The 27,358-nt window shown below is 46.1% G+C and overlaps 1 protein-coding gene across 1 annotated transcript; it reads left to right on the top strand.

Annotated features, from left to right (window-relative positions):
• Window positions 1–973: 973 nt before the first annotated feature.
• LOC101615680 (UL16-binding protein 1) lies at window positions 974–26,157 on the top strand. Its single transcript, XM_045158481.1, has 7 exons — window positions 974–1,137; window positions 5,782–5,909; window positions 18,238–18,495; window positions 19,770–20,027; window positions 20,526–20,792; window positions 21,444–21,617; window positions 26,027–26,157. The coding sequence occupies exons 1-7, from the start codon at window positions 974–976 to the stop codon at window positions 26,104–26,106; spliced, it is 1,329 nt and encodes a 442-aa protein (XP_045014416.1). The 3' UTR covers window positions 26,107–26,157.
• Window positions 26,158–27,358: the final 1,201 nt, after the last annotated feature.

Here is a 27,358-nt window from a genome sequence, read left to right on the forward strand (position 1 = left end):
TCTCTGTATCAGTTTTCTACCGTGGCCATGACAAATGTAGGTGCCTAAATCAATTTATTTAATCTCATGGTTCTCTTTGTCAAAAATGTGACTTGGGCCGGGCGTGGTGGTGCAAACCTTTAATCCCAGCACTCGGGAGGCAGAGGTAGGAGGATCACCATGAGTTCGAGGCCACCCTGAGAATACAGAGTGAATTCCAGGTCAGCCTGAGCTAGAGTGAGACCCTACCTCGAAAAAACCAAAAAAAAAAAAAAAGTGACTTGGCATTCCAGGCTTTACAAGGTCAAAATAAAAATTAGCTGAGCTCATATTTGGACACTCTAAAAAGGATACACACATGCTCTTAAGTGCATTTGGGGGACTGGCAGAATCCAGGCCTGTGGACTTCGGGAACAGAGGGGTCCCTGCCTCCTCCACTGGCTGACAGGTGTCAACCTTTGACTTCTGGAGGTCTCCCTCCAGTACTTATTTCTCAGACATGCAATATCACATCTAACACTGGGCATGGGGGTTCACGCCTTTAATCACGGCACTCAGGAGGCTGAGGTAGAAGGATTACTGTGAGTTCAAGGCCAGCCTGGGCTACAGAATGAGTTTCAGCTCAGCCTGTGCTAAAGTAATACCTTGCCTCAAAAAAAAAAAAAAAAGTGCTTCTCATGTCACAGCCCTTTGCCTCCAACTTGAGAAAGCTCTCTGCTTTTAAGGACTCCTAGCCTAGGAGCATCACCTAAGGGTTTGATTAAACAGCTATAGTACAGTAATTTAAGGTGACAGCTCTAGAATTTACCAGCTGGGTAAATTTCAGCTGACACTTCACCCTTGCCGAGGTCCAGGAGCACTGGTGTGCCCTGTTCTATGATCCTGCCATCTGCAAGCCGGTGTGACAGACCATGAGGGAGCTGCCAGAAGAAGCCATGGAAACCATCCAAAGTCAGATGCTGGTGGACGGCAGGAAGCTTGAGGATGCCGGATGATGTCCCAGAACGTGAGCGGACGGTGGATGATCAGCTCCAGTAGCGAGAGGTCAGGCAGCGAGGACAAGGGCCGCATGACGAGGCGGCTGCTGGCGGGCAAGATAACAGAGAACCAGCATCGCGTGCCTTGGGGCCACATTGCAACACTTCTTGGCACGCTTTCGTGAGTTCACCCTGAGCAGAGCCACCAAGCATGACCAGACTGATGGGAGCCTGTCTCCAGAGCCTGGGAGATCTCCCAGAAGCAAGGTGTGAGTTTTCTTTCTTCGTTGACAGTGAGGGCCGATGGCTCATCCGTGCTAATGGCCACCCTATTTGGCTTCAAATAGAACCCAACAACAGGAGAGATTTCTAGCCTGTGATTCATCTTCCTCACCAACCAGGATCTTATCTCAATTGCCAGAGGCTTCCAAGATCACGCCACAGTGGGGTGGGTAGCAAGAACTGGGGTACTCTCTAGCCTCAGTTTCCTCTGTCATTCCAGCCCCCATGACATGGTAACTCGGTCTCTTGGGAAACTCTCCTGCTCAGAATGGGTCCTGCTACTGCTCACCCATTGATTTGAGCCTTGGAGGCAATGTGGGGCCACATGGGGAAACCAGAGGCTAGTCCCCCTGCACCTCCCTAAAGCGCCTCGCTTCAGTGCTCACATCTCAGAACCAGCCACATCTAACACTGGGTGTAGTGGCTCATGCCTTTAACGCGAGCCCTCAGGAGGCTGCAGTAGGAAGATTGCTATGAGTTCAAGGCCAGCCTGGGCTACTGAGTGAGATCCCTCCCACCACACCACCTCCGCCAAAGCAGGTAGAAAACAGGAGAGTGGGACCAGTAACACTGGCAAGCTAGGGGCTAATAAACTGCTAGGTCCACCCCCAGCAACGCACCTCCCCCAGCAAGGCTCTCCCTCCCAAGCATTCAGAACACATGAGTTTATGGGGGACAGCTGGTTCAAACCGCCACAGGTGTCTTACCCAACAGGCAGTAAAAAGTTAACTAGTCCTGGCTGGAGAGATGGCTTAGCGGTTAAGCACTTGCCTGTGAAGCCTAAGGACCCCGGTTCGGGGATCGATTCCCCAGGACCCAAGTTAGCCAGATGTACAAGGGGGCGCACGCATCTGGAATTCGTCTGCAGTGGTTGGAAGCCCTGACACACCCATTCTCTCTCTCTCTCTGTCTCTTTCTCTGTCTGTCGTTCTCAAATAAATAAATAAAAATAAACCAAAAAAAAAAAAAAGTTAACTAGTCCTGAGCCACACAGCCAGTGGAAGAGAGAGGCATGTGTATGATGGGCTTTATTAAACAGGATTCAGAATTACAGTAAAGACAGAGGTCAAAGGTAGGCTTAATTACAAGCAAAACAGCATCTAATTGGGAATGGGTGGGAACCGTAAGGTGGGCACTCATCTGAAGGCTGAATCAGGGGGCTTAAGTATGTGGGGCTATCCATGCCTGTAATTGAAAATGTCCTAAACCAATTATCTACTGAAAGTTTAGCAGTAACCAGGAGATCTTTTGAATTGCGCTATTGAGTTGGGGAAGAACAAGGTAAACTGGCCGGCAAGCTAGCCGCAAGAGAAGCCCGAAGAAAACCCTCCGCAGAATTGGGATGGGGGAGAGGAGATCTAAGACTACAACCTTTGTATTTAAAAAGCAATAAATAATTTTAAAAATGAAAAATAAAAAGCAGCCAGCTGTGACCGAGCCTCCCTGACAACGTTACTGGCTGAACTCCCAGATCCGTGGCCTGTCCCCAATAACTGTGCAGTTTTTCAGCCAACCATACAACTCCAAGAAGTGAGGGGATTTCTCCCTCAGTAGGGGCTTAGAATCCTGTGGGGATTATGCTCAGAACTGGTATCTATGTTAGATATATGAATCATATGATAGTTCCATTTTTAGGTTGTGAGAAACCTCCATACCAATTTCTATAGTGGCTGAACCAGTTTACACTTGTCATCAGCAGTGAATGAGGTCTTTCCCCACATCTTCACCAGCATTTATTACTGTTTTCTGGATGACAGCCGTTCTGACTGGGGTGAGATGGACTCTCAAAGTAATTTTTTATTTTATTTTTATTTATTTATTTGACAGAGGAAGAGGGAGAGAGAGACAGAAAGAATGGATGCACTAGGGCCTCCAGCCACTGCAAACGAACTCCAGATACATGTGCCCCCTTGTGCATCTGGCTAACATGGTCCTGGGGAATCGAACCTGGGTCCTTTGGCATTGTAGGCAAATGCCTTAACTGCTAAGCCATCCCTCTGGCCCCTCAAAGCAGTTTTTTATTAAAATATTTTAATATTTATTTACTTGTTAGAGAATGAGCACACTAGGGCCTCCAGCCACTGCAAACAAACTCCAGATGCATGTGCCACCAGGTGCATCTGGCTTACATGGGTTCCAGGTAATAGAATCTGGGTCCTTAGGCTTTGTGGGCAAGTGCCTTAACTGCTAAGGCATCTCTACAGCCCTCAAAACAGTTTTAATTTATATTTTTTCTGATAGCAAAGGGTTAATACCTTTTCAGTATTTATTGGTCTTTTGTATTTCTTCTTTTTTTAATTTTTTTGTTTATTTATTTGAGAGTGATAAACAGAGAAAGAGGGAGAAAGAGAGAGAGAGAGAGAGAGAGAGAATGGGCATGCCAGGGCTTCTAGCCACTGCAAATGAACTCCAGATGCGTGCGCCCCCTTGTGCAACTGGCTAACGTGGGTCCTGGGGAAATCAAGCCTTGAACTGGGGTCCTTAGGCTTCACAGGCAAGCACTTAACCACTAAGCTATCTCTCCAGCTCTTGTGTTTCTTCCTTTGATAATTATCCGTTCGGTTCATTAGCTCACTCATGGATTGGAAGATTTTGTTTGTCACCATTCTTTTTTTTTTTTTTTTAAGAGGTTAAGTCAGTTGTTTGAGTTTACAAAGCTAGTAAGAGGTAGAACAGGTACCTTTGCTCATTTGTGGGAGTTTCAAAATATGTGCTCCACCCAGAAGACAGGATTATGACACTGCCATCCCATCATTCTAGTGATTTGTGTAGTGCATGCAATTTGTCACCTCTTTAGAAGGTACAGGTATTTTATAATGGCTAAAGCATTGACATTGAAAGGCCAAAGAATCCAGAAGCCCAGAAATACTATCACGCTCCAAAGGGAGCTTAAGCGGGCCCCTGCATACCTCAAACTCCAGGCTTTACTCTCTGTTGGAAGTAAGTAAAGAATCCCTCTTCTCATTATATCAGAGCCCGCTCCTAATATAAAACTAGGTAAAAAGGGCGTGAGATAGCCCTCAAGGATGGGAAATGAGTAATGAAGTGAACCACTTATTTGGTTTCTGTAAATATCCTGCACCATAAGCCTTAATAGCCCACACCGTAAGCCTTAGTAGCCCGCACCGTAAGCCGTAGCAGCCTGCCTTAGACCACACTCTGCTACCCCCACCCAAGGACCCGCGCAAATGTTGACCACCGAAGTCATAGGAAACTGATTGGTCCACAGGTGACTTAAGCAATTTAAATGAATTGGCTTAGAAACTATGGGGTGGCACAAACTGACTGGCTAGCACCCCGCGGGCTCCTGGTGTTAAAAAATGATTGGTCTAATGCACAGGCTTTGTTAGAAATCCTATAAAAACTGTCCCGTTCCTGCATTCGGGGCTCTGCAGTCCTCTACCCCTGTGCGGTGTACGACTGTGGGCCCCAGCACGCTTGGAATAAAATCCTCTTGCAGTTTGCATCAAGACCATTTCTTGTGAGTGATTTGGAGTGTCGCCATTTCTGGGCAGAGCGTGGGGTCCCCGTTCTGGGAGCGGGCTCTGATATAATGAGAAGAGGGATTCTTTACTTACTTCCAACAGAGAGTAAAGCCTGGAATTTGAGGTATGCAGGGGCCCGCTTAAGCTCCCTATGGAGCGTGATAGTATTTCTGGGCTTCTGGATTCAAGGGCCTTTCAACATGAGGAGACCTGGGTTCTAATCATGACTCCAGCATTACATCCAAGAGATCTCCGTGTGCTAGGGAAAGGAGGCAACTGACAAACATGTGACTCAAATGGTCACATCCGCATGGGACATGTAGAGCTTCCAGGTGAAGTGAGAACCTACCAGGGAGTCCTGTGCCCCTTTCTAGCAGGAGGACCAACATCTTTTTTAGGCAGTAGACACACAGGAGTCCCTCGAAAATATGACTGACATCAAACCCATAGGCAGATATCGACATTCTTTATGCCTTTGAGGCCCAGGGCAAAATTGCTGAAAGAATAAGGTGTGTCGGGGTCCAAACGTGTATTCGGAGGATTTGGGTGCCCACTCGCAGGCTATGGAGGACCATACTGACCCAACAATGGAAGCAGGTGGATTGAAGGAGCAGAAGAATAAGTATTGGATAATCAGAGACGTGCCCCTCGTTCATTGAGTCACGTCCACAGATATCAAGGGAAAGACAGTAAGTACATAATATACAGTCCACTGTGAACACAGTGACAATCTGTTGTGGCCTTCCATGCTCCTCACAATCATGAGAAGTTCCCATGTGACGTGGAAGGAAAAGAGCAGGCATGACTGTGCTTGATGGTGACATTGCAGAGGACACTGCACACCAGCGTCTCCAGTTTTCCAAACAGGTTCCTGTCTTTGGCACTGGAATGACATCTTTACTTGCCAGAAAATGATAGCAATGTCTTAGGGTCAAATGGAAGTCACATACATATTTCTCTCTAGGATATCCCTGTTGAAGGACAAACGTCTAGGCCTGTTTGTAACCTCTGACCCATCTTGCATAGTTTTCATTGAATCTCTGATTTTCAATGATCAGAGCAGTTGAGTATCATCAACACGGGGAGCTTGAAGTCGGGGCAGGCACCTTTACGGCCAGCAAAGATAAGAGGATGAACGTGACAAGGCAGCCACCCTGTGGCTACATCCTGAATCCCAGCTCACCCGGTATTAGAATTCAAGCCTTGCTGGAGCAACAAGGGCAAAGGACATCGGCCACGGGCACAGCGAGAAGCGGGAAATGGCTTAGAGGTAAGAGCTTTTGACTCTGAAGTCAAAGGACCCCAGATCAAACCTCCGGGACGCAGGCAAGCCCGAGACACAAGGGGGCGCTCGTGTGTTCTAAGTCACCTGGTGGGCCCCTTTCCTGAAGGGGCCTTTTCTCTTGTCAATCTCTCACTTTCTCTCTCATAGTTAAATAAGTCAAATACTGTTTTCCCTCTTGCGTAGGGCGTGAGGGGGCGCAATGAAAACCTGCTCAACACAGGTTTGTGAAGAGAGAGGGCCTCCTGGCCGGCACCTGTCATGTGTACTTCACAATTTCATTCTGATACAAGGTAAACAAATCAATTCCTATTCAAGACAGGTCAAGAAGGAATTGCAGAGCCTGTGGGAATGGCGTTCAAGGAACAAGCAAGAGTCCTCGCGCCTCTGACATTGGGGGGAAAGAAAACCCCGCTCCTCTGAAGTCCTGGACTTGTCAGGCTCTCTCTCAAGACACCCCGACCAGCATCCCCACTCGTTTCAGCAGAGGTGGCGCCTAATCATCACCAGTGACAAGGGTAAGTGAGCAGTCCACGAACGTGGACTCACACGTTCTCGACGAGTTTGGAATCTCTGAACGGTTGATATGTGAGGCAGGCTCCCCTGCTCTAGCAGCCCGCCTGGCGCTCGGGGAGGCGCTCCTCCTGCCACCAATTCAAGGACACTTTGCGGAGCTGTCTCATTCCCAGAGAAACACACCCTCTGCGCCCTGCTCCCTCACATTTCACACAGTCCCATTCCATTAGGCTCCCCACTTGTAAGTGAGGGGGGGAACCCGCAGAAATTGCTCAACTTCCACAAGAATGACTCGGCCTGGCTCATGGCCGTACATCGGCCATATTTGTGAATTATACCAATCTGATCCTTTTTCTTAAGAAAGCCGATTCCCTAACCTAGGGTGATAGCGTTCCCTCTCACCCTGGGTTAGAGAATCACCCTAGGTTAGAGAATCGGGAGCTTTTAGGCCAGAGAGAAGGCCACAAAGGGGCAGGTGTGATCTTTTTTTAATTTAAGTAATTAGTTTTGTACTCATGTTTCACCATTCTTTACATATATTCTAGATATTATCCTCTTGTCTGAACTATAGATGGCAAACTTTTTTCTCCAATGTGTAATTTGTTTTATTTTGTCAATTCTTGGGATTACTTCTTGTGGTCATGAGAGCCTTTCTCATAAAGTCCTTGTCTATGACTACATTTTAAAGTGTGTTGCCTAAATTTTCCTCCAGCACTTGCCTATTTTTGGTCTTACCTTAAAGTCTCTGACCCATTTTGGATTAATTTTTGTGAAGAATGAGAGATTCAATCCTTTATTTAAATGCCCATAATCCTTTTGCCAACCTCCCTTGAGCATTTAACATGAATAACCATAATATAATTTGTTTTGATTGTGGCAAAATATAATTGATTGGGGAAATAGCTCAGCAGTTAATGTAGCCATGTAAAGCCAAATATACAAAGTGGCACATGCATCTATAGTTTGTTAGCTGAGGCAAGAGGTTTGGACACATGCATTCAGCACCTCCTCTCTGTTTGCAAATAAACAAAAACAAAACTTTTTTAAATTATTCATTTAGTGCAGGGCATGATGGTGCATGCCTTTAATCCCAGCACTCACCATGAGTTCAAGGATACCCTGAGACTACATAATGAATTCCAGGTCAGCCTGGGCTAGAGTGAGACCCTACCTCAAAAAACAAAAACAAAAATTATTTATTTACTTGAAAGAGCGATAGAGGGAAAGAGGCAGACAGAGAGAGAGGGAATGGGTGTGCCAGGCCTTCCAGCCACTGCAAATGGACTGCAGGCACATGCACCACCTTGTGCATCTAGCTTACATGGGTCCTGCCTGTGGAATTGAACCGCGGTCCTTTGGCTTTGCAAGCAAATGCCTTAACTGCTAAGCCATCTCTCTAGCCCCAAAACATTTTTTTAAATTGGGGTAAACTATAAGAAATTTTTCCCTTATAATCAGTTTGAAGTGTACAATATGTGCTGAAATTTTGTGGTTTTTTTAGCAATACTTTCCCTCAATTGATTGATATCCTACCCTTTTTATTTTTAACCTACTTCTTGTTTTTTGTTTCTTTGTTTTTTAATTAGGGTTTAACTTTAGCCCAGGCTAACCTGAAATTTACTATGCAGTCTCAATCTGGCCTTGAACTCAGAGATCCTCTTACCTCTGCCTCCCAAGTGCTGGGATTAAAGGCCTGTGCCACCATGCCCGGCTTATTCTACTTCTTCATACTTTAAGGATACCTTTTGAAAACAGTGCATTTACTTGATTTTTTTTATTATTTAGCATAAAGAGTTTCAGCTACTTAATTGGTGGATTTAATAATTTACATTTCTTCTAATTGCTAAAATATTAGAACTTACCCTTGGGTGTCACCAGATTTCCCATTTATTGCACTTCTTTATGAAAATGAAATATATTTGCTCATGGGAATAGGAAATGGTCAGTAGGCTCCACAGGAAAAAGATAAGTCATAGCATATTCAGGGAGGAATGAAGCTAGACCTTGTGGCCCCATCCTGTAACACCAGGTAGTTGGAAGGCTGAGGCAAGAGAATTGACAGCTCAAGGCCTGCCTAAGACCTGGTGTCAAATTAAAAGTAAACAGAGTCCAGGGATATCATTCAGTGGTAGCATGCATGACGCTTCAGGTTCAATATCCAGTATCAAAAAAAAAAAAAAAGCAGAGTCAGGCCTGATAGCACTTTTCTATACTAGATGGTACTTCAGAGGCTAAGCCAGGAGAACTGACAGGTCAAGGCCAGCCTGGGCTATATAACAAGACCCTGTCTCACAAACAGAAAGTGGGCTGGAAAGATGGCTTGGCGGTTAAGGCGCTTGCCTGCGAAGCCAAAGGACCCAGGTTCGATTCCTCAGGACCCACGTAAGCCAGATGCACAAGGTGGTGCATGCATCTGGAGTTCATGTGTATTGGATGAAGATCCTGGTGTGTCCATTCTCTGTCTCTCTTGCTGTCCATCTGTCTCTTTCAAATTTTTTAAAAAAAAAAATTTTAAGGTAGAGAGGTGGTGAAAAGATATTTTATTTGCCTTTCTAATCCTAACTAATTTGTTTTGTGCTCAAGCTACCCAATTTGTGGCCCAGACTGAAAGTACAATAAGGACTTTTTTTTTAAATGAGGCTTTATGTACATTTGTATACATATATATAAACAAGCAACCCTGCTAGCCAGAGCAGTAACTCAAAAATCTGTGCAGATTCCACTGGGTTTCAACCAGTGATTAAATATGAAGTAACAGGATTGGGGAAATGGCTCAGCAGTTACGACATTGGCCTGTGAAGCCTAAGGACCTGGGTTCAATTCCCCAGGACCGATGTAAGCCAGATGCACAAGGGGGCACATGTGTCTGGAGTTCGTATGTAGTGGCTAGAGGCCCTGGCATGCCCATTCTCTCTTTCTCTCTATCTGTCTCTTTTTCTGTCATAAATAAATATATTTTTTTTAATATGAGGTAACAGGATCTGGAAACTTGGCCTCAGCATTATACTGGGGGAGGGAAGAGTACACTAGCCAAAAGTGAAAGCTTCACATTCTGAATGCAATTGTGTCAAAACACTACACTCTTGAATTCAAGAAAATATAATTGTGAGCAGGGCTTGATAAGAAGGAAACTCCTAGAATCCCACTAATCCCAACTGGTGGCAATCTCAGGGTCTTCTGTCACTGTGTCACAGTTTGACGTAGAAGGGTGACCCACAGGAGCAGCCTTGCTGTGTGTGATGGTTTTGTGTCAACTTGAGCTGTTTAGGAATCCACAGACATTCCTCATAGGTGGTTCTCTGGAGCTTCTTCCAGGGAGGATTGACTAAAGGAGGAATCCTTCCCCCAGGGTGGCCCTTCTTGGCTGGTGGTGGGGTGTTGGGCCCTGAAAGACCCAGGCGTGAGGTCTAGTGGAACTTCCTGAGCCTAGCTAAAGTTTGGCCACCTGTCTCTGGCCAGCTATGACTCAGCAGGATGCCTAAGGGCTTCTGGCCTGCTACCTCAGCATGGCAAAAGTAATTACCATTTCAATAGTCACAGTTCACTATTGGCCCTTACCTCTTCCCCCGCTAAAATCCCCGCCTTCGTCCCCAACATGATATAGGCAACTGCTCAGAGTAATAAAGCGAGTTGTTTCTGCATGGAAAAGACTCCCGACTCAGTGTGGTTTTTCTCCAGTGGCCAGGAGAGGTTTCTGAGTCATCCGACGTTCATCATCCCCTCAACCCCTAGGGAGGAACCAGCAGGCCTGGTCCTTCCCTCGGCACTACCTGAGCGGGAAGGAGCCCCGCAGTGAGGGGGAGGGGGGGAGTTTTATTTAAGAAAGCTCTGGGAAGGAAGGTATCCCCTCTTCCCACACAGCTGCCCGTTCTGCTCGCTGCTTTCCAGTGTGGACTGAAGACCAGCGTGGACTAAGACCAGTGTGGACAGAAGACCAGTGTGGACTGAAGACCAGTGTGGACAGAAGAGCAGTGTGGACTGAAAAGCAGCGTGGACTGAAGACTAGTGTGGACTGAAGACCAGCGTGGGCTAAGTCCAGCGTGGACTGAAGAGCAGCGTGGACTGAAGACAAGCGTGGGCTAAGTCCAGTGTGGACTGAAGAGCAGCGTGGACTAAAGACCAGCGTGGACTGAAGAGCAGTGTGGACTGAAGACCAGCATGGACTGAAGACCAGCGTGGACTAAGACCAGCATGGACTGAAGACCAGCGTGGACTGAAGAGCAGCGTGGACTGAAGACCAGCGTGGACTGAAGACCAGCGTGGGCTAAGTCCAGTGTGGACTGAAGACCAGCGTGGACTGAAGACCAGCGTGGGCTAAGTCCAGTGTGGACTGAAGACCAGTGTGGACTGAAGACCAGCGTGGGCTAAGTCCAGTGTGGACTGAAGACCAGCGTGGACTGAAGACCAGCGTGGGCTAAGTCCAGTGTGGACTGAAGGCCAGTGGGGACTGAAGACCAGTGTCCCTCCAGATCACCTCCAGGCCTTCAGGGGCAGATTGGGACGCTGAGGCATCCAGCCATGTGGACTGAGCAGCAACCCGGTTCCTTGACTCCTGGACCTGTATCTGCCGTTGTTGAACCGTCATAAGCTAATCCAATAAATTCCCTTTTAATACAGTTCACTCTAGACATTCCTTTCCTCTAGCAAACCCTGACTAACGCACTGGGCTTGCGGCTGTGCAACACTTGAAATGAGCTGGGGATCAGTTCTTGGCTGACGTCCACCTGCGCCCCTCCCACAAGGCCAGGGTGTCAAAGGCAACCCGTGCTCGGGCCCCACCCTGATCCAATATCCGTCTTGGATGCTAACCACTGTGCCCAGCGAAAATTTGTATTGGAAAGGTGGAGCAGCCACCTCCCTTCACTTAAGAGTCTGAGGAACTTGGACCCTTCAGCAATTTCCAGAAGCTTCTGGATGCAGCTCTCTGGGAAATGGATCTGCCCCTCACCAAGCTCAGAGCTGGAGGACAGTTCTTCCCAGAGCCTTCCAAAGTCTGGGAGAGGCTGTGAGGTGCCCGCCTCCTGGGCCAAGCCCTGGGAGACCACCACCTTCTTCCCCCACCTCCACCACATCAACTCCCTTTATCACACTTTTGCAAGGTTTACTTCCCTTCTGTCTTTAGGTTCCAGTTTATTATACTAACTCCCCCCCACCCCAGTGATTTAAAAGTTATACATTCTGGAGGCTGGAGAGATGGCTTAGCGACTCTATGTGTGCAATCTTTTTATTTAAAAAAAAATCAATAAAATAAAATGTTCCGACCATCAGCTGCTTTTGGTGGTGTGCACTGTCTCCGCAAGGAGAAGGTGACTACTGCACCTACCACAAGCTTGGCATGACAAAGGACGGTGGAAGAGTGCATGGCCGGGGCTGTGTTCACGTGACTGGCACAATAGGAGTGTGTTAGTGTTGGTGTCAAAGAAGTGAGCCCCCCTCCCAGCTGCCCAAGGCTGTTCTCAGTGGTTGGCCGGCCCAGAGGAGGTCAGTTGGGAGTTCCAGATTGCTTCAGGAAATGAGTGAAGATTCTCTCAACTTGCAAGCCAAGAATATATGTCAGGTCACCGAGGAGTTTATGCTAGTGGAGAATGGTCCCTTGTTCCAGACCTGATGAGTCCCGGCCCCAGAAAATATTTCAGGAATAAAGTAGGTAAGCCACCATGCTAAAGAGTGGGCAGGGTGTTTCTGGAATGTCTCCGAAAAAACAGCAACTCTTGGCCCTTGAAAGATAATGCCAGAGGTGACAAGGACCTGGTGAAGAGGAAAAAAATCAAGTGTGTATCTGAGGTGACATTAACCTTTTTCACTCTGGGTTTGTGGGGAAGGGGCAAGCGTATGTGTGGTGTGCATGTGTACACACCTAAGACAGCTTGTTTCACTCATAGATTTTTTTATGTTTTATTTATGTATTTGAGAGAGAGAAAGGTAGATATAAAGAGACAGAGGGAGTATGGGCATGCTAGAGTGTCACTTTGTGCATTGGGCTGTACGTGGGTACTGGGGAATCAAACCCAGAACATTAGCATTTGTAAGCAAGTGCCTTTAACATCTCTCCAGCCCAGATGTTTTTGTTTTGTTTGGTTTTTTGAGGTAGGGTCTCACTCTAGCTCAGGCTGACCTGGAATTCACTATGTAGTCTCAGGGTGACCTCGAACTCATGGTAATCCACTTACCTCTGCCTCCCGAGTGCTGGAATTAAAGACACGTGACAACATGCTCAGATAGCTCAGATTTTTTAATCCAACATTCATTATGCTATTTCCACTTTGATGTCTAATAACCTTTTAAGCCTACTACCAAAGCCCAGCTTATAGTTTATGACCTGTGACAAATAATCCTTGTCAAGAAATCACCTAGGAGACATACTCATGGGTATGTTTCACACACACACAAAAAATGGTGCAAAAGTCTGGTGCAACATTTGCAGTGATGTAACTACACACACACACACACAAACACACACACATGTGCACATGTACAAATAAATAAATTTTAAAATATTCATGTGTTTATATGATGGAGAGTGGAGTTGCAAAGGGAAAAGTGGGGGGAGGAATTACCATGGTTTATTTTCTATAATTATGGAAGTTGTCAATAATAAATAAATATATAGGGATGGAGAGATGGTTTAGCAATTAAGTGCTTGTCTGTGAAGCCTACGGACCCCAGTTTGAGACTTGATTCCCCAGGACCCACGTTAGCCAGATGCACAAAGGGGTGCATGCGTCTGGAGTTCATTTGCAGTGGCTGGAGGCCCTGGCACACCCATTCTCTCTCTCTACCTCTTTCTCTGTCGTTCTCAAATAAATTAAAAAAAATAAATCCATTAATTTAATGTGTGTGTGTGTGTGTGTGTATTTTATTTGAGGGAGAATGTGTGTGTGGGTATGTATTCTATTTGAGGGAGAGTGTGTGTGTGGGTATGTATTTTATTTGAGGGAGAGTGTGTGTGTGGGTATGTTTGCCACTGCAAGCAAACTCCAGACCCATGTGCCACTTTGTGCATCTAGCTTTTTGTGGACACTAGGGAATCGGACCCTGGAAGGCAGGCATTGCAAACAAGCACCTTTAAACTCTGTGTCATCACCCCAGTTAAAATAACATATATATATATATATATATATATATATATATATATATATATATATATATGTATGTGTGTATTGTTTTTGTTTTTGTTGTTCAAGATAGGGTCTCACTCTAGCCCAGGCTGCCCTGGAATTCACTATGGAGTCTCAGGGTGGCCTCAAATTCATGGCAATCCTCCTACCTCTGCCTCCCAAGTGCTGGGCATACGCCACCACGCCCAGCTCAAATAATATATTTTTAAATATTTTGTTTATTTACTTATTTATTTATTTGGGAGAGAATGAGTGTGCCAGAGCCTCCATACTCATGCACCACCATGTGCGTCTGGCTTATGTGGCTCCTGGGAATCAAACCTGGGTCCTTTGGCTTTGCAGGCAAATGCCTTACCTGTTAAGCCATCTCTCCAGCCCTAATATATTTTTAATGTTTTATTTTATTTTTTTATTAACAACTTCCATGATTGTAAGCAATATCCCATGGTAATGCCCTCCACTTTTTCCTTGGAAACTCCATTCTCCATCATATCCCCTCCTCCTCTCAATCAGTCTCTATTATTTTGATGTCTTGATCCTTTCCTCCTATTATAAGTGTCTTGTGTAGGTAGTGTTAGGTACTGTGAGGTCACAGATATCCAGGCCATTTTGTGTCTGGGGTAGCACGTTGTAAGGAGTCCTACCCTTCCTTTGGCTCTTACATTCTTTCTGCCACCTCTTCCGCAATGGGCCCTGAGCCTTGGAAGGTGTAATAGAGATATTTCAGTGCTGAGCACTCCTCTGTCACTTCTTCTCAGCACCATGGTGCCTTCAGAGTCATCCCACGGTCACTGCCATCTGTATAGAGAAGCTTCTCTTAACCAAAAGTGAGAGTAGCATTAATATATGGGTATGAACATTAAGGGAAGTGCTTACTGGACAGTTTGATGAGCATAGTATATACATTTAGCCAGATAGCAGCAGATGTTACACCCCTAGAGCTCATGACTACCCCTGTTGTAGGTTTTCAGTATCAGGGATGTATTCATTCCCTCCCATGGAGAGGGCCTCCAGTCCAATTAGAGGGTAGTTGGTTTCCACCATGACAGATGTGCCACTATTGCACCCGTTGGCTCATTTGGCCTGGCTGGCCAAATATAAAGCTTGCAGTGTCCACTGTTGAGTATCTTCACTGGTGATTTCTCTCTCTCCCATTGAAATGCATACAGAATGGCTTCTTCCAGCTTTCTGTCAGCTGGTCTACATGGAGGAGGTTATCAGCTCAGTTCCAGCAGGATTTTTCAGTGGTCTTGCAGCCCAAGTATGTGTAGTCTTCAGCAGTAGGGTCTTACCATCTATTCCTGGTGGGAAACCAAGGGCCTTGGCAATGGCCTGTAATGTTTTGGGGGCATTAGGGACCTCCCTGGCCAACAACTCACTGGAAGGTATCCCATCCCTGGCACTGAAAATTTTCTAGTAACAATCTATGGCTCCTGAGTGTTCCATTGTTCAAAAAAGTAGGTTTCCATATGATTCTTAATATGTTTATTAAAGAGAGTTGTTTAGAAAGCTGCATTAAAAATTCAGGAAGGGGGACTGGAAAGTTTCTCAGTAGTTAAAGCTCCTGGCTTACAATGCCCTCAACCTGGGTTCAATTCCCCAACACCCACATAAAGCCACACACACAGAGAAAGATACAAGAATCTGGTGTTCATTTTCAGTGAGCAATAAGAGGCCCATGTGCACACATGTACACACACACACACACTCAACAGGTGTAGTTAAATAATAGTAAGCAAGGGACTGGAGAGATGGCTCAGTGGTTAAGACACTTGCCAGAAAAACCTTACAACCCAAGTTTGATTCCCCAGTACACATGTTAGGCCAGATGCACAAAGTGGCCCACACGTCGTAAGTTCCTTTGCAGCAAGCAGTTACAGGCCCTCCTGTGCCTATTCTTTTTCTCTCTCTGCCAAAATGGTGGCATATGCCTTTAATCCCAGCACTCTAGAAGCTGAGGTATGAGGATCACTGTGAGTTTGAGAACAGTCTGAGACTACATAGTGAATTCCGGGTCAGCTCTGGGCTACAGCGAGACCCTACCTCATGAAAGCAGTGGACACTGCAAGCCTCAAGTTTGGCCAGACAGGCCAAATATACCATGAGTGCAACAGTGGCATGTCTGCTATGGGGGAAACCAACTGCTCTCTAATTGGACTGGAGGCCCACTCCATGGGAGGGAATACACCCCTGGTACTGAAAACCTAATCAAAAGCCTATGGTGGGGGAGGTCATGAGCATTAGGAGTGTAATATCTGCTCTTGTCTGGCTAAATGCATAGATTTTGCTTACCAAACTGCCCTGTAAACACTTTACTTAATATATTAACACTACTTTCATTTTTGGTTAGAGAAGCTTCTCTTTCCAGGTGGCGGTGACCACTGGGATGACCTAAAAAGCACCACATTGCTGAGAAGACGTGATGGAGGAATGTTCAGCACCAAAACATCTCTATCACACCTTCTAAGGCTCAGGGTCCATTGTGGAAGAGATGGTGGAAAGAATGTAAGAGCGAAGGAAGGTGTGATAGTTAAGGTGTTGTCAACTTGATCTGTTTAGTAATCCACAGAAATCCCTCTCGGGTGGGTCTATGAGGTTGCTTCCAGGAAGGAGTAAATGAAGGAAGAAGTCTTTCCCCCAGAGTGAGCCCTTCCCCAAGAGTGGGTGGCCCCTCTCAGAGGGGGACTTCATATAAGGAAGCTCTGGAGGGAAAAAAGCCCCCTCTTTCCTTCCACTTGGCTGCCAGAGCTGCTCGCTGGAAGCCTGTGGACTGAAAACCAGCATCAACTGAAGACCGCTGTGGATCAAAACCCAGCAGCTCCTCAGGAAGCCTCCAGGCCTTCAGTGCCGGATTGGGACTGCTGAGGCCTCTGGCCATGTGGACTGAGCAGCTACCAGGTTCCTTGATTCTAGGGCCTGCAACTGCTATTGGACTATTGTAAACTAATCCAATAAAATCCCTTTTAAAAATAATTCATTCTAGCAGTTCTGTTCCTCTAGAGAACCCTGACTAATAGAGAAGGGTAGGACTGCTTACAGTGCAATTGACCAGACAGAAATTAGCCTTAATATCCATGACCTCACAGTGCCTAGCACTATCCTTTTTTTAAAAAAAAACTTTAATTTTTATTTATTTATTTATTTATTTTGGTTTTTCAAGGTAGGGTCTCACTCTGGCCCAGGCTGACCTGGAATTCACTAGGTAGTCTCAGGGTGCCTCGAACTCACGGCGATCCTCCTACCTCTGCCTCCCGAGTGCTGGGATTAAAGGAGTGTGCCACCACGCCTGGCTTTGCCTGCACTATCTTCACAAGACCCTCATAATAGGAGGAAAAGATGACATCAAAATAAAAGAGAGAGTAATGGAGAGAGGGAGGGGATATAATGGAGTGTAGATCTGTGAAAGGGAAAGTGGGGGAAGGAGGGAATTATCATGGTTTATTGTCTGGAAGTATGGAAGCTGTCAATAAAAAGGGCGGGGGGGGGGGGAGACCAGTCTGAAGCCCGGGCGTGGTGGCGCAAGCCTTTAATCCCAGCACTGAGGAGGCAGAGATAGTAGGATTACTACGAGTTCCAGGCCACCCTGAGACTACCTAGTGAATTCCAGGTCAGCCTCGGCCAGAGTGAGTCTGAAAAAATAAAAAAATAATTTTTTTTAAAAAGCCAGTCTGTTGGGCTTGCCTCAAAAATAAATAAATAAAAGTAAATAAAAAGACCGTACTTGATAAACCAAAAATACACACACACACACAGGATGGCCAGGTGAGAGCAGAATGGGCCTATAGACTACTTGGACACACTTGTCCTTCCCCCAGTAATGGCTCCTGGCTACCAAACTTATGCCAAGTGGTCATGGACTCAGCTCAGGAGCTGGTTTGAATCAGTGTGGACTATAGATATGACTTCCAGCAACTGAAGAATTCCAGTGCCATTCTGGCGAGAGAGAAAGAAAGTGTGTGGGGGGGGGAGAAGGAAGAGAAGAGAAAAAAAAGGAAGGGAAAGAAAAGACAGAGAAGAACAGAACAGGAAAGGAAAGGAAAGGAAAGGAAAGGAAAGGAAAGGAAAGGAAAGGAAAGGAAAGGAAAGGAAAGGAAAGGAAAGGAAAGGAAAGGAAAGGAAAGGAAAGGAAAGGAAAGGAAAGGAAAGGAAAGGAAAGGAAAGGAAAGGAAAGGAAAGGAAAGGAAAGGAAAGGAAAGGAAAGGAAAGGAAAGGAAAAGAAAAGAAAAGAAAAGAAAAGAAAAGAAAAGAAAAGAAAAGAAAAGAAAAGAAAAGAAAAGAAAAGAAAAGAAAAGAAAAGAAAAGAAAAGAAAAGAAAAGAAAAGCCCTTGCACTCTGTTTTTTAACTTTCTCTGCATCAGTTCCCATGTCAAATACTTAGTCTTGCCGGGCATGGTGGCACACACCTTTAATCCCAGCACTCGGGAGGCAGAGGTAGGAGGATCGCCCTGACTTCAAGGCCACCCTGAGACTCCATAGTGAATGCCAGGTCAGCCCGGACCAGAGTGACACCCTACCTCGAGGGTGGGGGGAGAAACGTGACATGAGTAATGTAAGGATCACCTTCCCGCCACTGGCGCGCCGCCACTGATTGGATGGAGCGGCGGACCGGAAGGTCGCGGAGGAGCGAGATCGCCGCGGCGGGGAGCCCGGGCGTGCCCCCGAAGGGCCCTGGAAAGGCAGCTGGGAGCTCACCCGGACGTGTGCAGGAGAGGAGGAGCTCTCGCCCCTGCCGATCGGCTCTCTCGGGCAAGTGCCGGCCGGCTCGCAGGCCCGGCCCATGGCGCGCGCCGCGCTCCAGCTCCCGCGCTCCGTGCTCCCCGCGCTCCTGCTGGGCTGTGTGAGCGCGCCAGCCGCCGGTGAGTCCCCGGGGGTCCCGCCGGAGCTGGGGACGGGCCCCACTTTTTTTTTTTTTTTTCTTTTTCCAAGTAGGGTCTTGCTCCAGCCCGGCCTGACTTGGATGGAATTCACTAGGTCGTCTCAGGGTAACCTCGAACTCACGGCGACCCTCCCAATCTCTGCCTCCTGAGCCTAAGGCGAGCGGGGTGGGGAGTGGGGAATCTGCTTTTCCTCTGTGGGATATGGCTGGGCAATGATGTTGAATGGCGACGTAAGCAAGCATACCTTTGCATCCTGGGCACAGGTAGTCTGCCTCCTGGGGAGGAGACTGCATCGTACAATTGGCATGAGTTAAGGTATGAGTTGGTGTTGTTGTTCTTTGTTTTGTTTTTTGTTTTTCTGGACAGGGCAGGCAGTAGGCATTTTGGAAACCACACTATATCTGTGTCTGTATCCAAAATGCAACAGCGATGACCGTGGGGGACCAGATTTGGCTCCTGCCCTCGTTTTCTTTGTTTGATGGCAGTGGGATTTTTAAAATATTTTTTAATATTTTATTTTTGTTTATTTATGACAGAGAAAGAGAGAGAGAGAGAGAGAGAATGAGAATGGGCCCACGAGGCCACTGCAAACCAACTCCTGACGCGTGCGCCCCCTTGGGCATCTATCTGGCTTAGGTGGGTTCCCGGAGGGGGCAGGGATTGAACCTGAGTCCTTTGGCTTTGCAGGCAAATGCCTTAGCCGCTAAGCCAGCCCTTAAAAGTATTTTTATTATTTATTTGAGACAGAGAAATAGTATGGGTACACCAGGGCTTCTTGCCACTGCAAAGCTTTACATGAGTGCCTGGGATTACAGAGAAAGTTCCAAGTCAGCTTGGGCTAGAGTGAGAACCTGTCTTGAGAAAAAACAAAACAGGGCTGGAGAGATGGCTTCGTACTTAGGGCACTTGCCTGCAAAATCAAAGGACCCAGATTCAATTCTCTAAGACCCACGTAAGCCTGTTGCATAAGGTGGTGCATGCGTTTGGAGTTTGTTTGTAGCAGTTAGAGGTTCACCCATTCTCTCTGTCTCTGTCTCTTTCTCTCTTATAAATAAATAAATATATGTATATATATATATATATATATGTGTGTGTGTGTGTATGTATATATATTTAATATGACATGAGTTACCTCCAACCCAGTTCCCATTAGAGTCTGTATTCCATTCTGAAACCAGACCCTTCAGAGGGCTCTGTGGATGGGGTCACAGAACCCTGGGTACTGATGCTTCACCTGTGCGTTTCTCTCACAGACACTGGCTCACTTGGCCTCAACTTCACTATCAGAGCTCAGTCTGGACCTGGCCAGCCCTGGTGTCAAGTGTGGGGCTCAGTGGATGCAATTCCTTTCTTCCAATATGAAGGAAATAGCAGCAAACCCTTGGGCCCCTTGGGAAAGGCGATAAGCACCACCAAAACATGGGCAGAGCTGACCCAAGCGGTAGAAGAAGTGGGGAAGGAGTTCAGAATGATGCTGCCTAACGTCAAACTGGAGAAAAGTCAGACCAGTGGTAAGTTTGGGCTGAGGTACAGAGGCCTAGATTAGAGAGGCAGGAAGGATGGAGCACACGTATAGGAAGAGGGCTGCAAATGTATTTGTGTAGAACAGTAGAATATCGGACCACCCTTGGAGCCACATGGTACCCAATAGGTAAAAAGGGAGCAAGTCAAGTAGGAAAGAGACTGCCTCTTTAAATGTGCAGAGAGGAGGGCTGGAGAGATGGCTTAGCGGTTAAGTGCTTGCCTGTGAAGCCTAAGGACCCCGGTTCGAGGCTCAGTTCCCCAGGTCCCACGTTACCCAGATGCACAAGGGGGCGCACGCATCTGGAGTTCGTTTGCAGAGGCTGGAGGCCCTGGCGCGCCCATTCGCTCTCTCTCCCTCTCTATCTGTCTTTCTCTCTGTGTCTGTCGCTCTCAAATAAATGAATAAATGTGCAGAGAGGACATGACCTTTGGGGAGGTGATGGGACTATCAGGAGTGGAGGGTGATGGTTTTGTGTGGGCTACAGGTCCTCCCTCCTTGAAAGCCCAGATGCTTTGTGAGTGTGAAAAGGAGCGAATCATCAACGCCTCCTGGACGATCACCATCAATACACAGGGCTCTTTCCACTTTAATTCAATGAACAAGAAGTGGACACTGATTTCTCCTGAAGCCAAAGATATCATGGAGAAGTGGAAGAATAAAAGGGAAATAGAAGAATACCTCAGGAAGATCTCTGTGGGAGACTGTACTCACTGGCTCCGGGAAATCGCCCAGCACAGAGTGGAAGTGCCAGGTATGTAGATTAACTGGGTTGTCAGAAGGTAGCCTTAGCAGGGTGGCAAAGATGTGGACACTGTCTTTATAGGTCTCATGACTCCTCTGGGTGGTCATCGGCATGTATGTACAATGGAAAATTTGATGGACAGAGGGAATGATTTCTTGGTGGTCTTCCTATCTGGAGAGCAAGTGGTGACCAAAAAGATTTTTCTCCTCTTTCCCATCCCACTGCCTGTTGTATCTCCTTCCCAACTAGCCGATGACACAGTCACCACATAGTCTGCTGTTGGTCTACATATATCACTGTAGAGTTGCCTTCTCTTCCTCCTCAGTTTATAGCAGCACTTCCTCCTGTGTTCAATTCATATGACGGCTTCCCTACCCTCCTCTGATAAAATGAAACATCAGTTTTGCCAACATCGAGAAAGTTCTAACTATCGTAAAACATCACACTGCATGATCACTGGGTGGACACTTCCTTCCCCTGGCCAGGAAATGACCTCCATAGGCTATGGTACAACCCCAGACATCCCTGTCATCTCTCTACCACAGAACCGGAGAAAATAATTCTTACATATTTGTTCCTCAGCCTAACTCAAGGATAAAAAGGTGCCAAGAGCATTTTATTCTTGGATTTGACCAGGATTTTGCTTTTCGTTTGTATTAGGAACAACAGAGTCTCCAGATACTTTACAACCTCCAGCTACCACCCAGCATCCATCTGCCACCCAGCGTCAATCACATACCACCTGGCATTACTATCTTTGGATTATTGTCATCCCTGTAGTCATTGTGGGAATGTTTTGTCTGTTCCGTTGGTGTAAATCCAGGATCAGGAGAGGTGAGGAGAGGGGCATACTGGTCTCTGGCACTTGGGTCTTAGTCTTCCGGGGAACTTGAGAGAGGATTCCCACACATCTACCGTAGCCACTGTCCACTGCTGTTGCTTTCTCTCTACAGAAATGATGCCCCTTGTTAGTCTTCAGCACCTTCCCTCTACTGTAGAGTTAGGGGTATTGTTGTTGGGGTACAGGAGGCCATCATAGGTAGCACAACTATGCAGTTGTCGGACATAGGCAGGGCCCTGAGTTAAAGCAAACCTAAGCTATCTGACATGAAGATCCCTGGCTATGGAGAGGTTGCAGCAGCCTAGTCATATCTCAGTCATATTTTGGGGATCAGAGTGGCAGGGGAACTTCTACCCCCCCATTTTGGAGGACCCCCGCAGTGAGCCTGGACCCATGGAGAATAAAATGTCAGACCCCGAGATTGGCAGGAAGTAAGGCCACTCCCTCTCCAAGCACAGGATACCTGGACATTCAGGTAAGACTTAAGCTTTGCCTGTAACCCGGTGGCCTTGGGCCAGTTGTCTAGGAAACGCCTTATATGGAATCAGCCAGCACCTTTGCAAAACCCCTCCCCCTGGACCCTATACCTTCCCCCTGCCATTGCCTACGTACTGGAATGAATGTCCCCATATGCTAATTAGGTATCAGCAACCAACCTTGTACATCCAATCTCCTTAGGACCCTCTTCCCACCCTCAACGGCTTATAAACCCATTTCCCTGACAAACACCGAGCTGTTCACCAGAACTGTCTCCCAAGAGTAACTCTTTCTCTCATTACACACGCACAACCTTGATCTCCACGGTTGCTTGGACTCCTTGGGGGAACTGTGGCCGGATCCAGGACCCAGGAACCCACATGGAGTCAGAGTAGGAAAAGAGATTAGTCTTCCCGAGGTGGGGAGGATCTAAGATCAGGTAAAATGGGATGGACAGTGTCTCCTCATGATCCAACCCAAGGTTCCGTCGCACCTTTCACTGAAAAGGAGTTTGCTCTCAGCAGAATCGTGACCTAGGTCAACAGTACTCCTTCGGGTCCTAGAACCTGTTCCGTCTCCTGCTGTTTCTTCTCTGGGCCACAAGAAACAGCCCTCGATGTTATATTATGTGTATATTATCTTCTGCTCAGACAGCAAGAGAGTCCAAGAAGAGAATGAAGCAAGACTGAGAATGCGTCACCCACCTGAGCTCTCACCACTGGCTCCTGCAGGGACCCCCGCCATGTGTTCATTTGCTCATTTAGGCAAAATATGCAAAGGCTATTTTCTCACTATCAATTAGTACAGCCAATATTACTTATCCTGTCACACTTCCCTCCTTGTAAGATGCCCTCCTCCCGAGGGCTGGCATTAAAGGCATGTGTCACCATGCCAGGCTACAATATACTTTTTTTTTTTTTTTAATTTTCAAGCAGAGAAAGAGAGGGAGAGAAAAATGGGTACACCAGGGGCTCTTACTGTTGCAAATGAACTCTAGACGCTTATGCCACTTTGTGGCTTAACATGGGTACTGGGGAGTTGAACCCAAGCTGGAAGACTGCAAAGAAATTCCTGTAACCAGGGAGCAGTCTCCTCAGTCCTATATGAAATATTAAAACTGAACCAAACATGCTAGAGCTTGTCTATCATCCCAGCACTTGAGAAGCTGAAGCAGGATGATTAAAGCCAGGCTGAGCTGCAGAGTGAAATCCTATAGGATGGTTTATGGTGGGCATGATGGTACATGCCTGTAATCCCAGCACTTAGGAGGTAGAAGCAGGAGGATCAGAAGTTCAAAGTCAGCCCAGGCTACATAGTGGATTTGGAGCCAATGTGGGCTCGAGGAGACCCTGGCTGAGGGGGGAAGGAAAGAAGAAAGAGAAAGAGTGGGAGAAAAGAAAAAAGAAAGAGGAAGGGAAGAGGAGATAAGGAGTTGAGGAAGAGAAAGAGGGTAGAAATAAAAATATGTGCACATTCATGCCAGATCAAATCTTATACCTTTGGCTAACTGTGTACATTAATAGCAATAAACCTATAGGTTTAAGACAACCATTAAAATAAATATGGAGCTGAGAGATAGTGCAGCAGTAAAAAGTGCTTGCGTATAAACACAGAAAACTTGGGTTTGAATCTTCAGCAACCCCACAGAGCCAGGTGTACAATGTGGAACATGTGGCTACAGGTCACTTGCAGTGGCAGCGGCCCTGGCATGCCCATGCTACATCTTTCTCTATCTGCCTCTCCTTCCTCTCTCTCTCTCTCATAAATAAATACATTTTTTCATGCTTAGTGGAGCATATGTTTTTATAGTATGTCCCTATGATTTTTTGAATTTCTCTGGGAACTGTCGTGATGTTGCCTTTTTCATATCTAAATTTATTAAGTCGTGTCTCTTCTCTCTTTCTTTTGGTCAGATTTGCTAAGGGTTTATCAGTCTTGTTTATCCTTTCAAAGAACCAACTCTTTGTCTCATTGATTCTTCGGATTTTTTTTTTTTGCGGGGGGGGGGTATTTCTATTTCATTAATTTCTGCCCTCATCTTTATTGTTTCTTCCCATCTACTGATTTCCAGTTTGCCTTGTTCTTCTTTTTCCAAGGCTTTAAGGTGAAGCATTAGGTCGTTTACTTGCGACCATTCTAATTTCTTCATATAGGCACTTAAAGCTATAAATTTCCCAATAAATATATTTTTTAAAGAGACAAACATGGATTGGTCAAAGACCAATTTAAAGAGCTGTTTATAACTTAGGCATGGAGGCACATGCCTTTAATCCCAGAACTCAGGAGGTTAAAGTACTTGGATTGCCATGAGTTTGAGGCCAGCCTGAGACTACAGAGTGAGTAGATCCAACCTTAAAACAGATAAATTAACTGGCATAGTGGTATTGACGTGAAATCTGCAGCATTCAGGAGTTTGAGGCAGAAGAACTGCCAGACTCCAGGCTAGCCTGGGCTACTGCATAGTGAGATATGTCAAAAAACGAAACCCACTGAGTTAACTCAATCTCTGTCTTTTCCTATGCTTCAGTGAAAATGGAACTACAAGCCAGGTGTGGTGGCGCACGCCTTTAATCCCAGCACTTGGGAGGCAGAGGTAGTAGGATCGCCATGAGTTCAAGGCCACCCTGAGACTACATAGTTAATTCCAGGTCAGCCTGGGCCAGAGTGAGACCCTACCTCAAAAAAAAAAAAAGGAACTGCAGTCAAATGTTTTTATCCTTCAACACCAAAATTTACTATTTTTTATATTTACTTATTTAAGAGAGAGACAGACAGAAGTGGGCATGCTAGGGCCTCATTCCATGGCAAACAAACTTCAGATGCACATACCTCATTGTGCATCTGGCTTTATGTGGGTGCTGGGGAATTATACCTGGTCTGGCAGGCTTTGTAAGCAAGCACTTCTAACCACTGAGCCCTTCTGCCAGCCTGGAATTTTCTGTTTTTTTTTTGTTGTCTTTTGTTTTTTGTTTTTTTAATTTTTTATTTATTTATTTGAGAGCGACAGACACAGAGAGAAAGACAGATAGAGGGAGAGACAGAGAATGGGCGCGCCAGGGCCTCCAGCCTCTGCAAACGAGCTCCAGACGCATGTGCCCCCTTGTGCATCTGGCTAACGTGGGACCTGGGGAACCGAGCCTCGAACCGGGGTCCTTAGGCTTCACAGGCAAGCACTTAACCGCTAAGCCATCTCTCCAGCCCGAATTTTCTGTTTTGATGCCAATAGAGTGAATACCTTTCTCAGTGCTGTCAGTGTTATCTTTTTCCATACATAATCTAGAATAAGAACACATAATCATGATGAAGACTGTCAATATTCTAACTTTTGATTATGATCACAAGGATTTCCTCATAAACATGTGAAATATACCAGATGTAGTGGCTAGCATCTGCAGTCCCAGCCTTTGGGAAGTCAGAGCAGAAAGATTTGCCACAAATTTGAGGTCAGAATGGATTGCTAGTGATTCCAAGCCAGCCTAAGCTAACAGTGAAACTCTTTCTCTTAAAAAAAAAAATGGTACATGTCTTTAATTCAAGCACTGGAAAGGCTGATTTAGGAGAATCATCATGAGTTCAAAGCCAGCTTGGGTTACATACACAGTGAGTTCCAGGTCAGCCTGAGCTAGAGTGAGGCCCCACTTAAAAAAAAAAAAAAAAAAGCTGGAGAGGTTGCTCAGCAATTAGAGGTACTTGTTTGTAAAGCCAAACAATCTGGGTTCAAATCTCCAGTACTCATATGATACAAATGTTAAGTGGCAAAAAGTCTGGATAAAATACATCAAGTAGAGAAGCACTGAAAGTAAGTTGCATGTCCTGTGAAGGCGGAAGAAGGGTTGGGAAAATAAACAGTGGGAAGTAATGTAGTTGATTATTCAGGAATCCAATGTAACTGACATCCACCCTTTCTTGTTGTTACTGCTAATAGGTGTTCTACTGCACAAAGCATTCTCTTCGTATCCACTGAAAGTCCTCCAGAGGGAGACCTTCACTCAAGTCTCGAGATAGCACGCAGCCAAAGACACACGGGAAACCAAACTTGCTGCAAAAGCATGAGGCTTTATTTGGGAAACCAGAGCTCTGGGGTCGACACTTGCCTCATACAGGAGACAGAGGAGTCGACCCTGAGCCCTATTGGGTGTTTCTTTTTATAGGGTTTTTAGCAAGGAAGGGAAAGGGGGGGGGGGTTCACAAGGGTATTTGCAAAGCTTGTACAGTTGTGTCTACATATCTTATTTGTGCATAACCAGAGTTTAAGTCCTTGGTCAGGCTGTCTTGGGAAACTATTTTATTATATTGGTTTTTCTCAAAACTGTATTTTTGTTTATCCTCTTCCCGGGAAATTAGTTTAGGTTGACCCGACCAACCCATATCTTGGGCCACCTGCAGCCTATCTTTTAGCCTATTTTTGATTTACTCCTTCCTGAATATACAGTTCAGGCTGTCCCCTAGCTGTAGCAACCAGCTGTTTCTTCACTAAGTTTACTTTAAAATTTTCCATCCTGCCTTTCACCACGACCTTGGAACATCCCTCACAGGAATGAAGATACTTCTAAGGAGGCACATGGGCCCTGGCAACATCTTGAGAACTTTGCCATTTGACTTCAGACCAAACATGCTGTGAAAATGGTGAGCCCCCAGGCAATAAAACCACAGATTAATCACTGGGACCTCGTGAAATTACAAAGATTTTGCACTGCAAAGGACACAGTGAATAAAGCAAATAGGCAAGCTACAGAATGGGAAAAAATCTTCGCCAGCTATATATCTGATAGAGGATTAATATCTAGGATATACAAAGAACTCAAAAAGTTAAGTAATAAGGAATCAAACAAGCCAATCAAAAAATGGGCTATGGAGCTAAATAGAGCATTCTCAAAGGAAGAAATACGAATGGCATATACACATCTAAAAAAATGTTCTACGTCACTAGTCATCAGGGATATGCAGATTAAAACTACATTGAGATTCCATCTCACTCCTGTCAGATTGGCCACCACCATGAACACCAATGATCATAAATGTTGGTGGGGATGTGGAAAAAAAGGAACCCTTCTACACGGCTGGTGGGAATGCAATCTGGTCCAGCCATTGTGGAAAACAGTGTGGAGGTTCCTGAGACAGCTAAAGATTGATCTACCATATGACCCAGCTATAGCACTCCTAGGCATATATCCAAAGGATTCATCTCATTTCCTTAGAAGTACGTGCTCAACCATGTTTATTGCTGCTCAATTTATAATAGCCGGGAAATGGAACC

The sequence above is a fragment of the Jaculus jaculus genome, chromosome 9 (assembly GCF_020740685.1).
Source record: "Jaculus jaculus isolate mJacJac1 chromosome 9, mJacJac1.mat.Y.cur, whole genome shotgun sequence".
Taxonomy (NCBI): domain Eukaryota; kingdom Metazoa; phylum Chordata; class Mammalia; order Rodentia; family Dipodidae; genus Jaculus; species Jaculus jaculus.

Coding starts and splice junctions, on each gene's coding strand:
- LOC101615680 (XM_045158481.1), top strand. CDS start 974: ATGTCCCAGAACGTGAGCGGACGGTGGATGATCAGCTCCAGTAGCGAG. Junction 18,496..19,769: donor TGTGAGCGCGCCAGCCGCCG/GTGAGTCCCCGG, acceptor TTTCTCTCACAG/ACACTGGCTCACTTGGCCTC. Junction 20,793..21,443: donor GCACAGAGTGGAAGTGCCAG/GTATGTAGATTA, acceptor CGTTTGTATTAG/GAACAACAGAGTCTCCAGAT.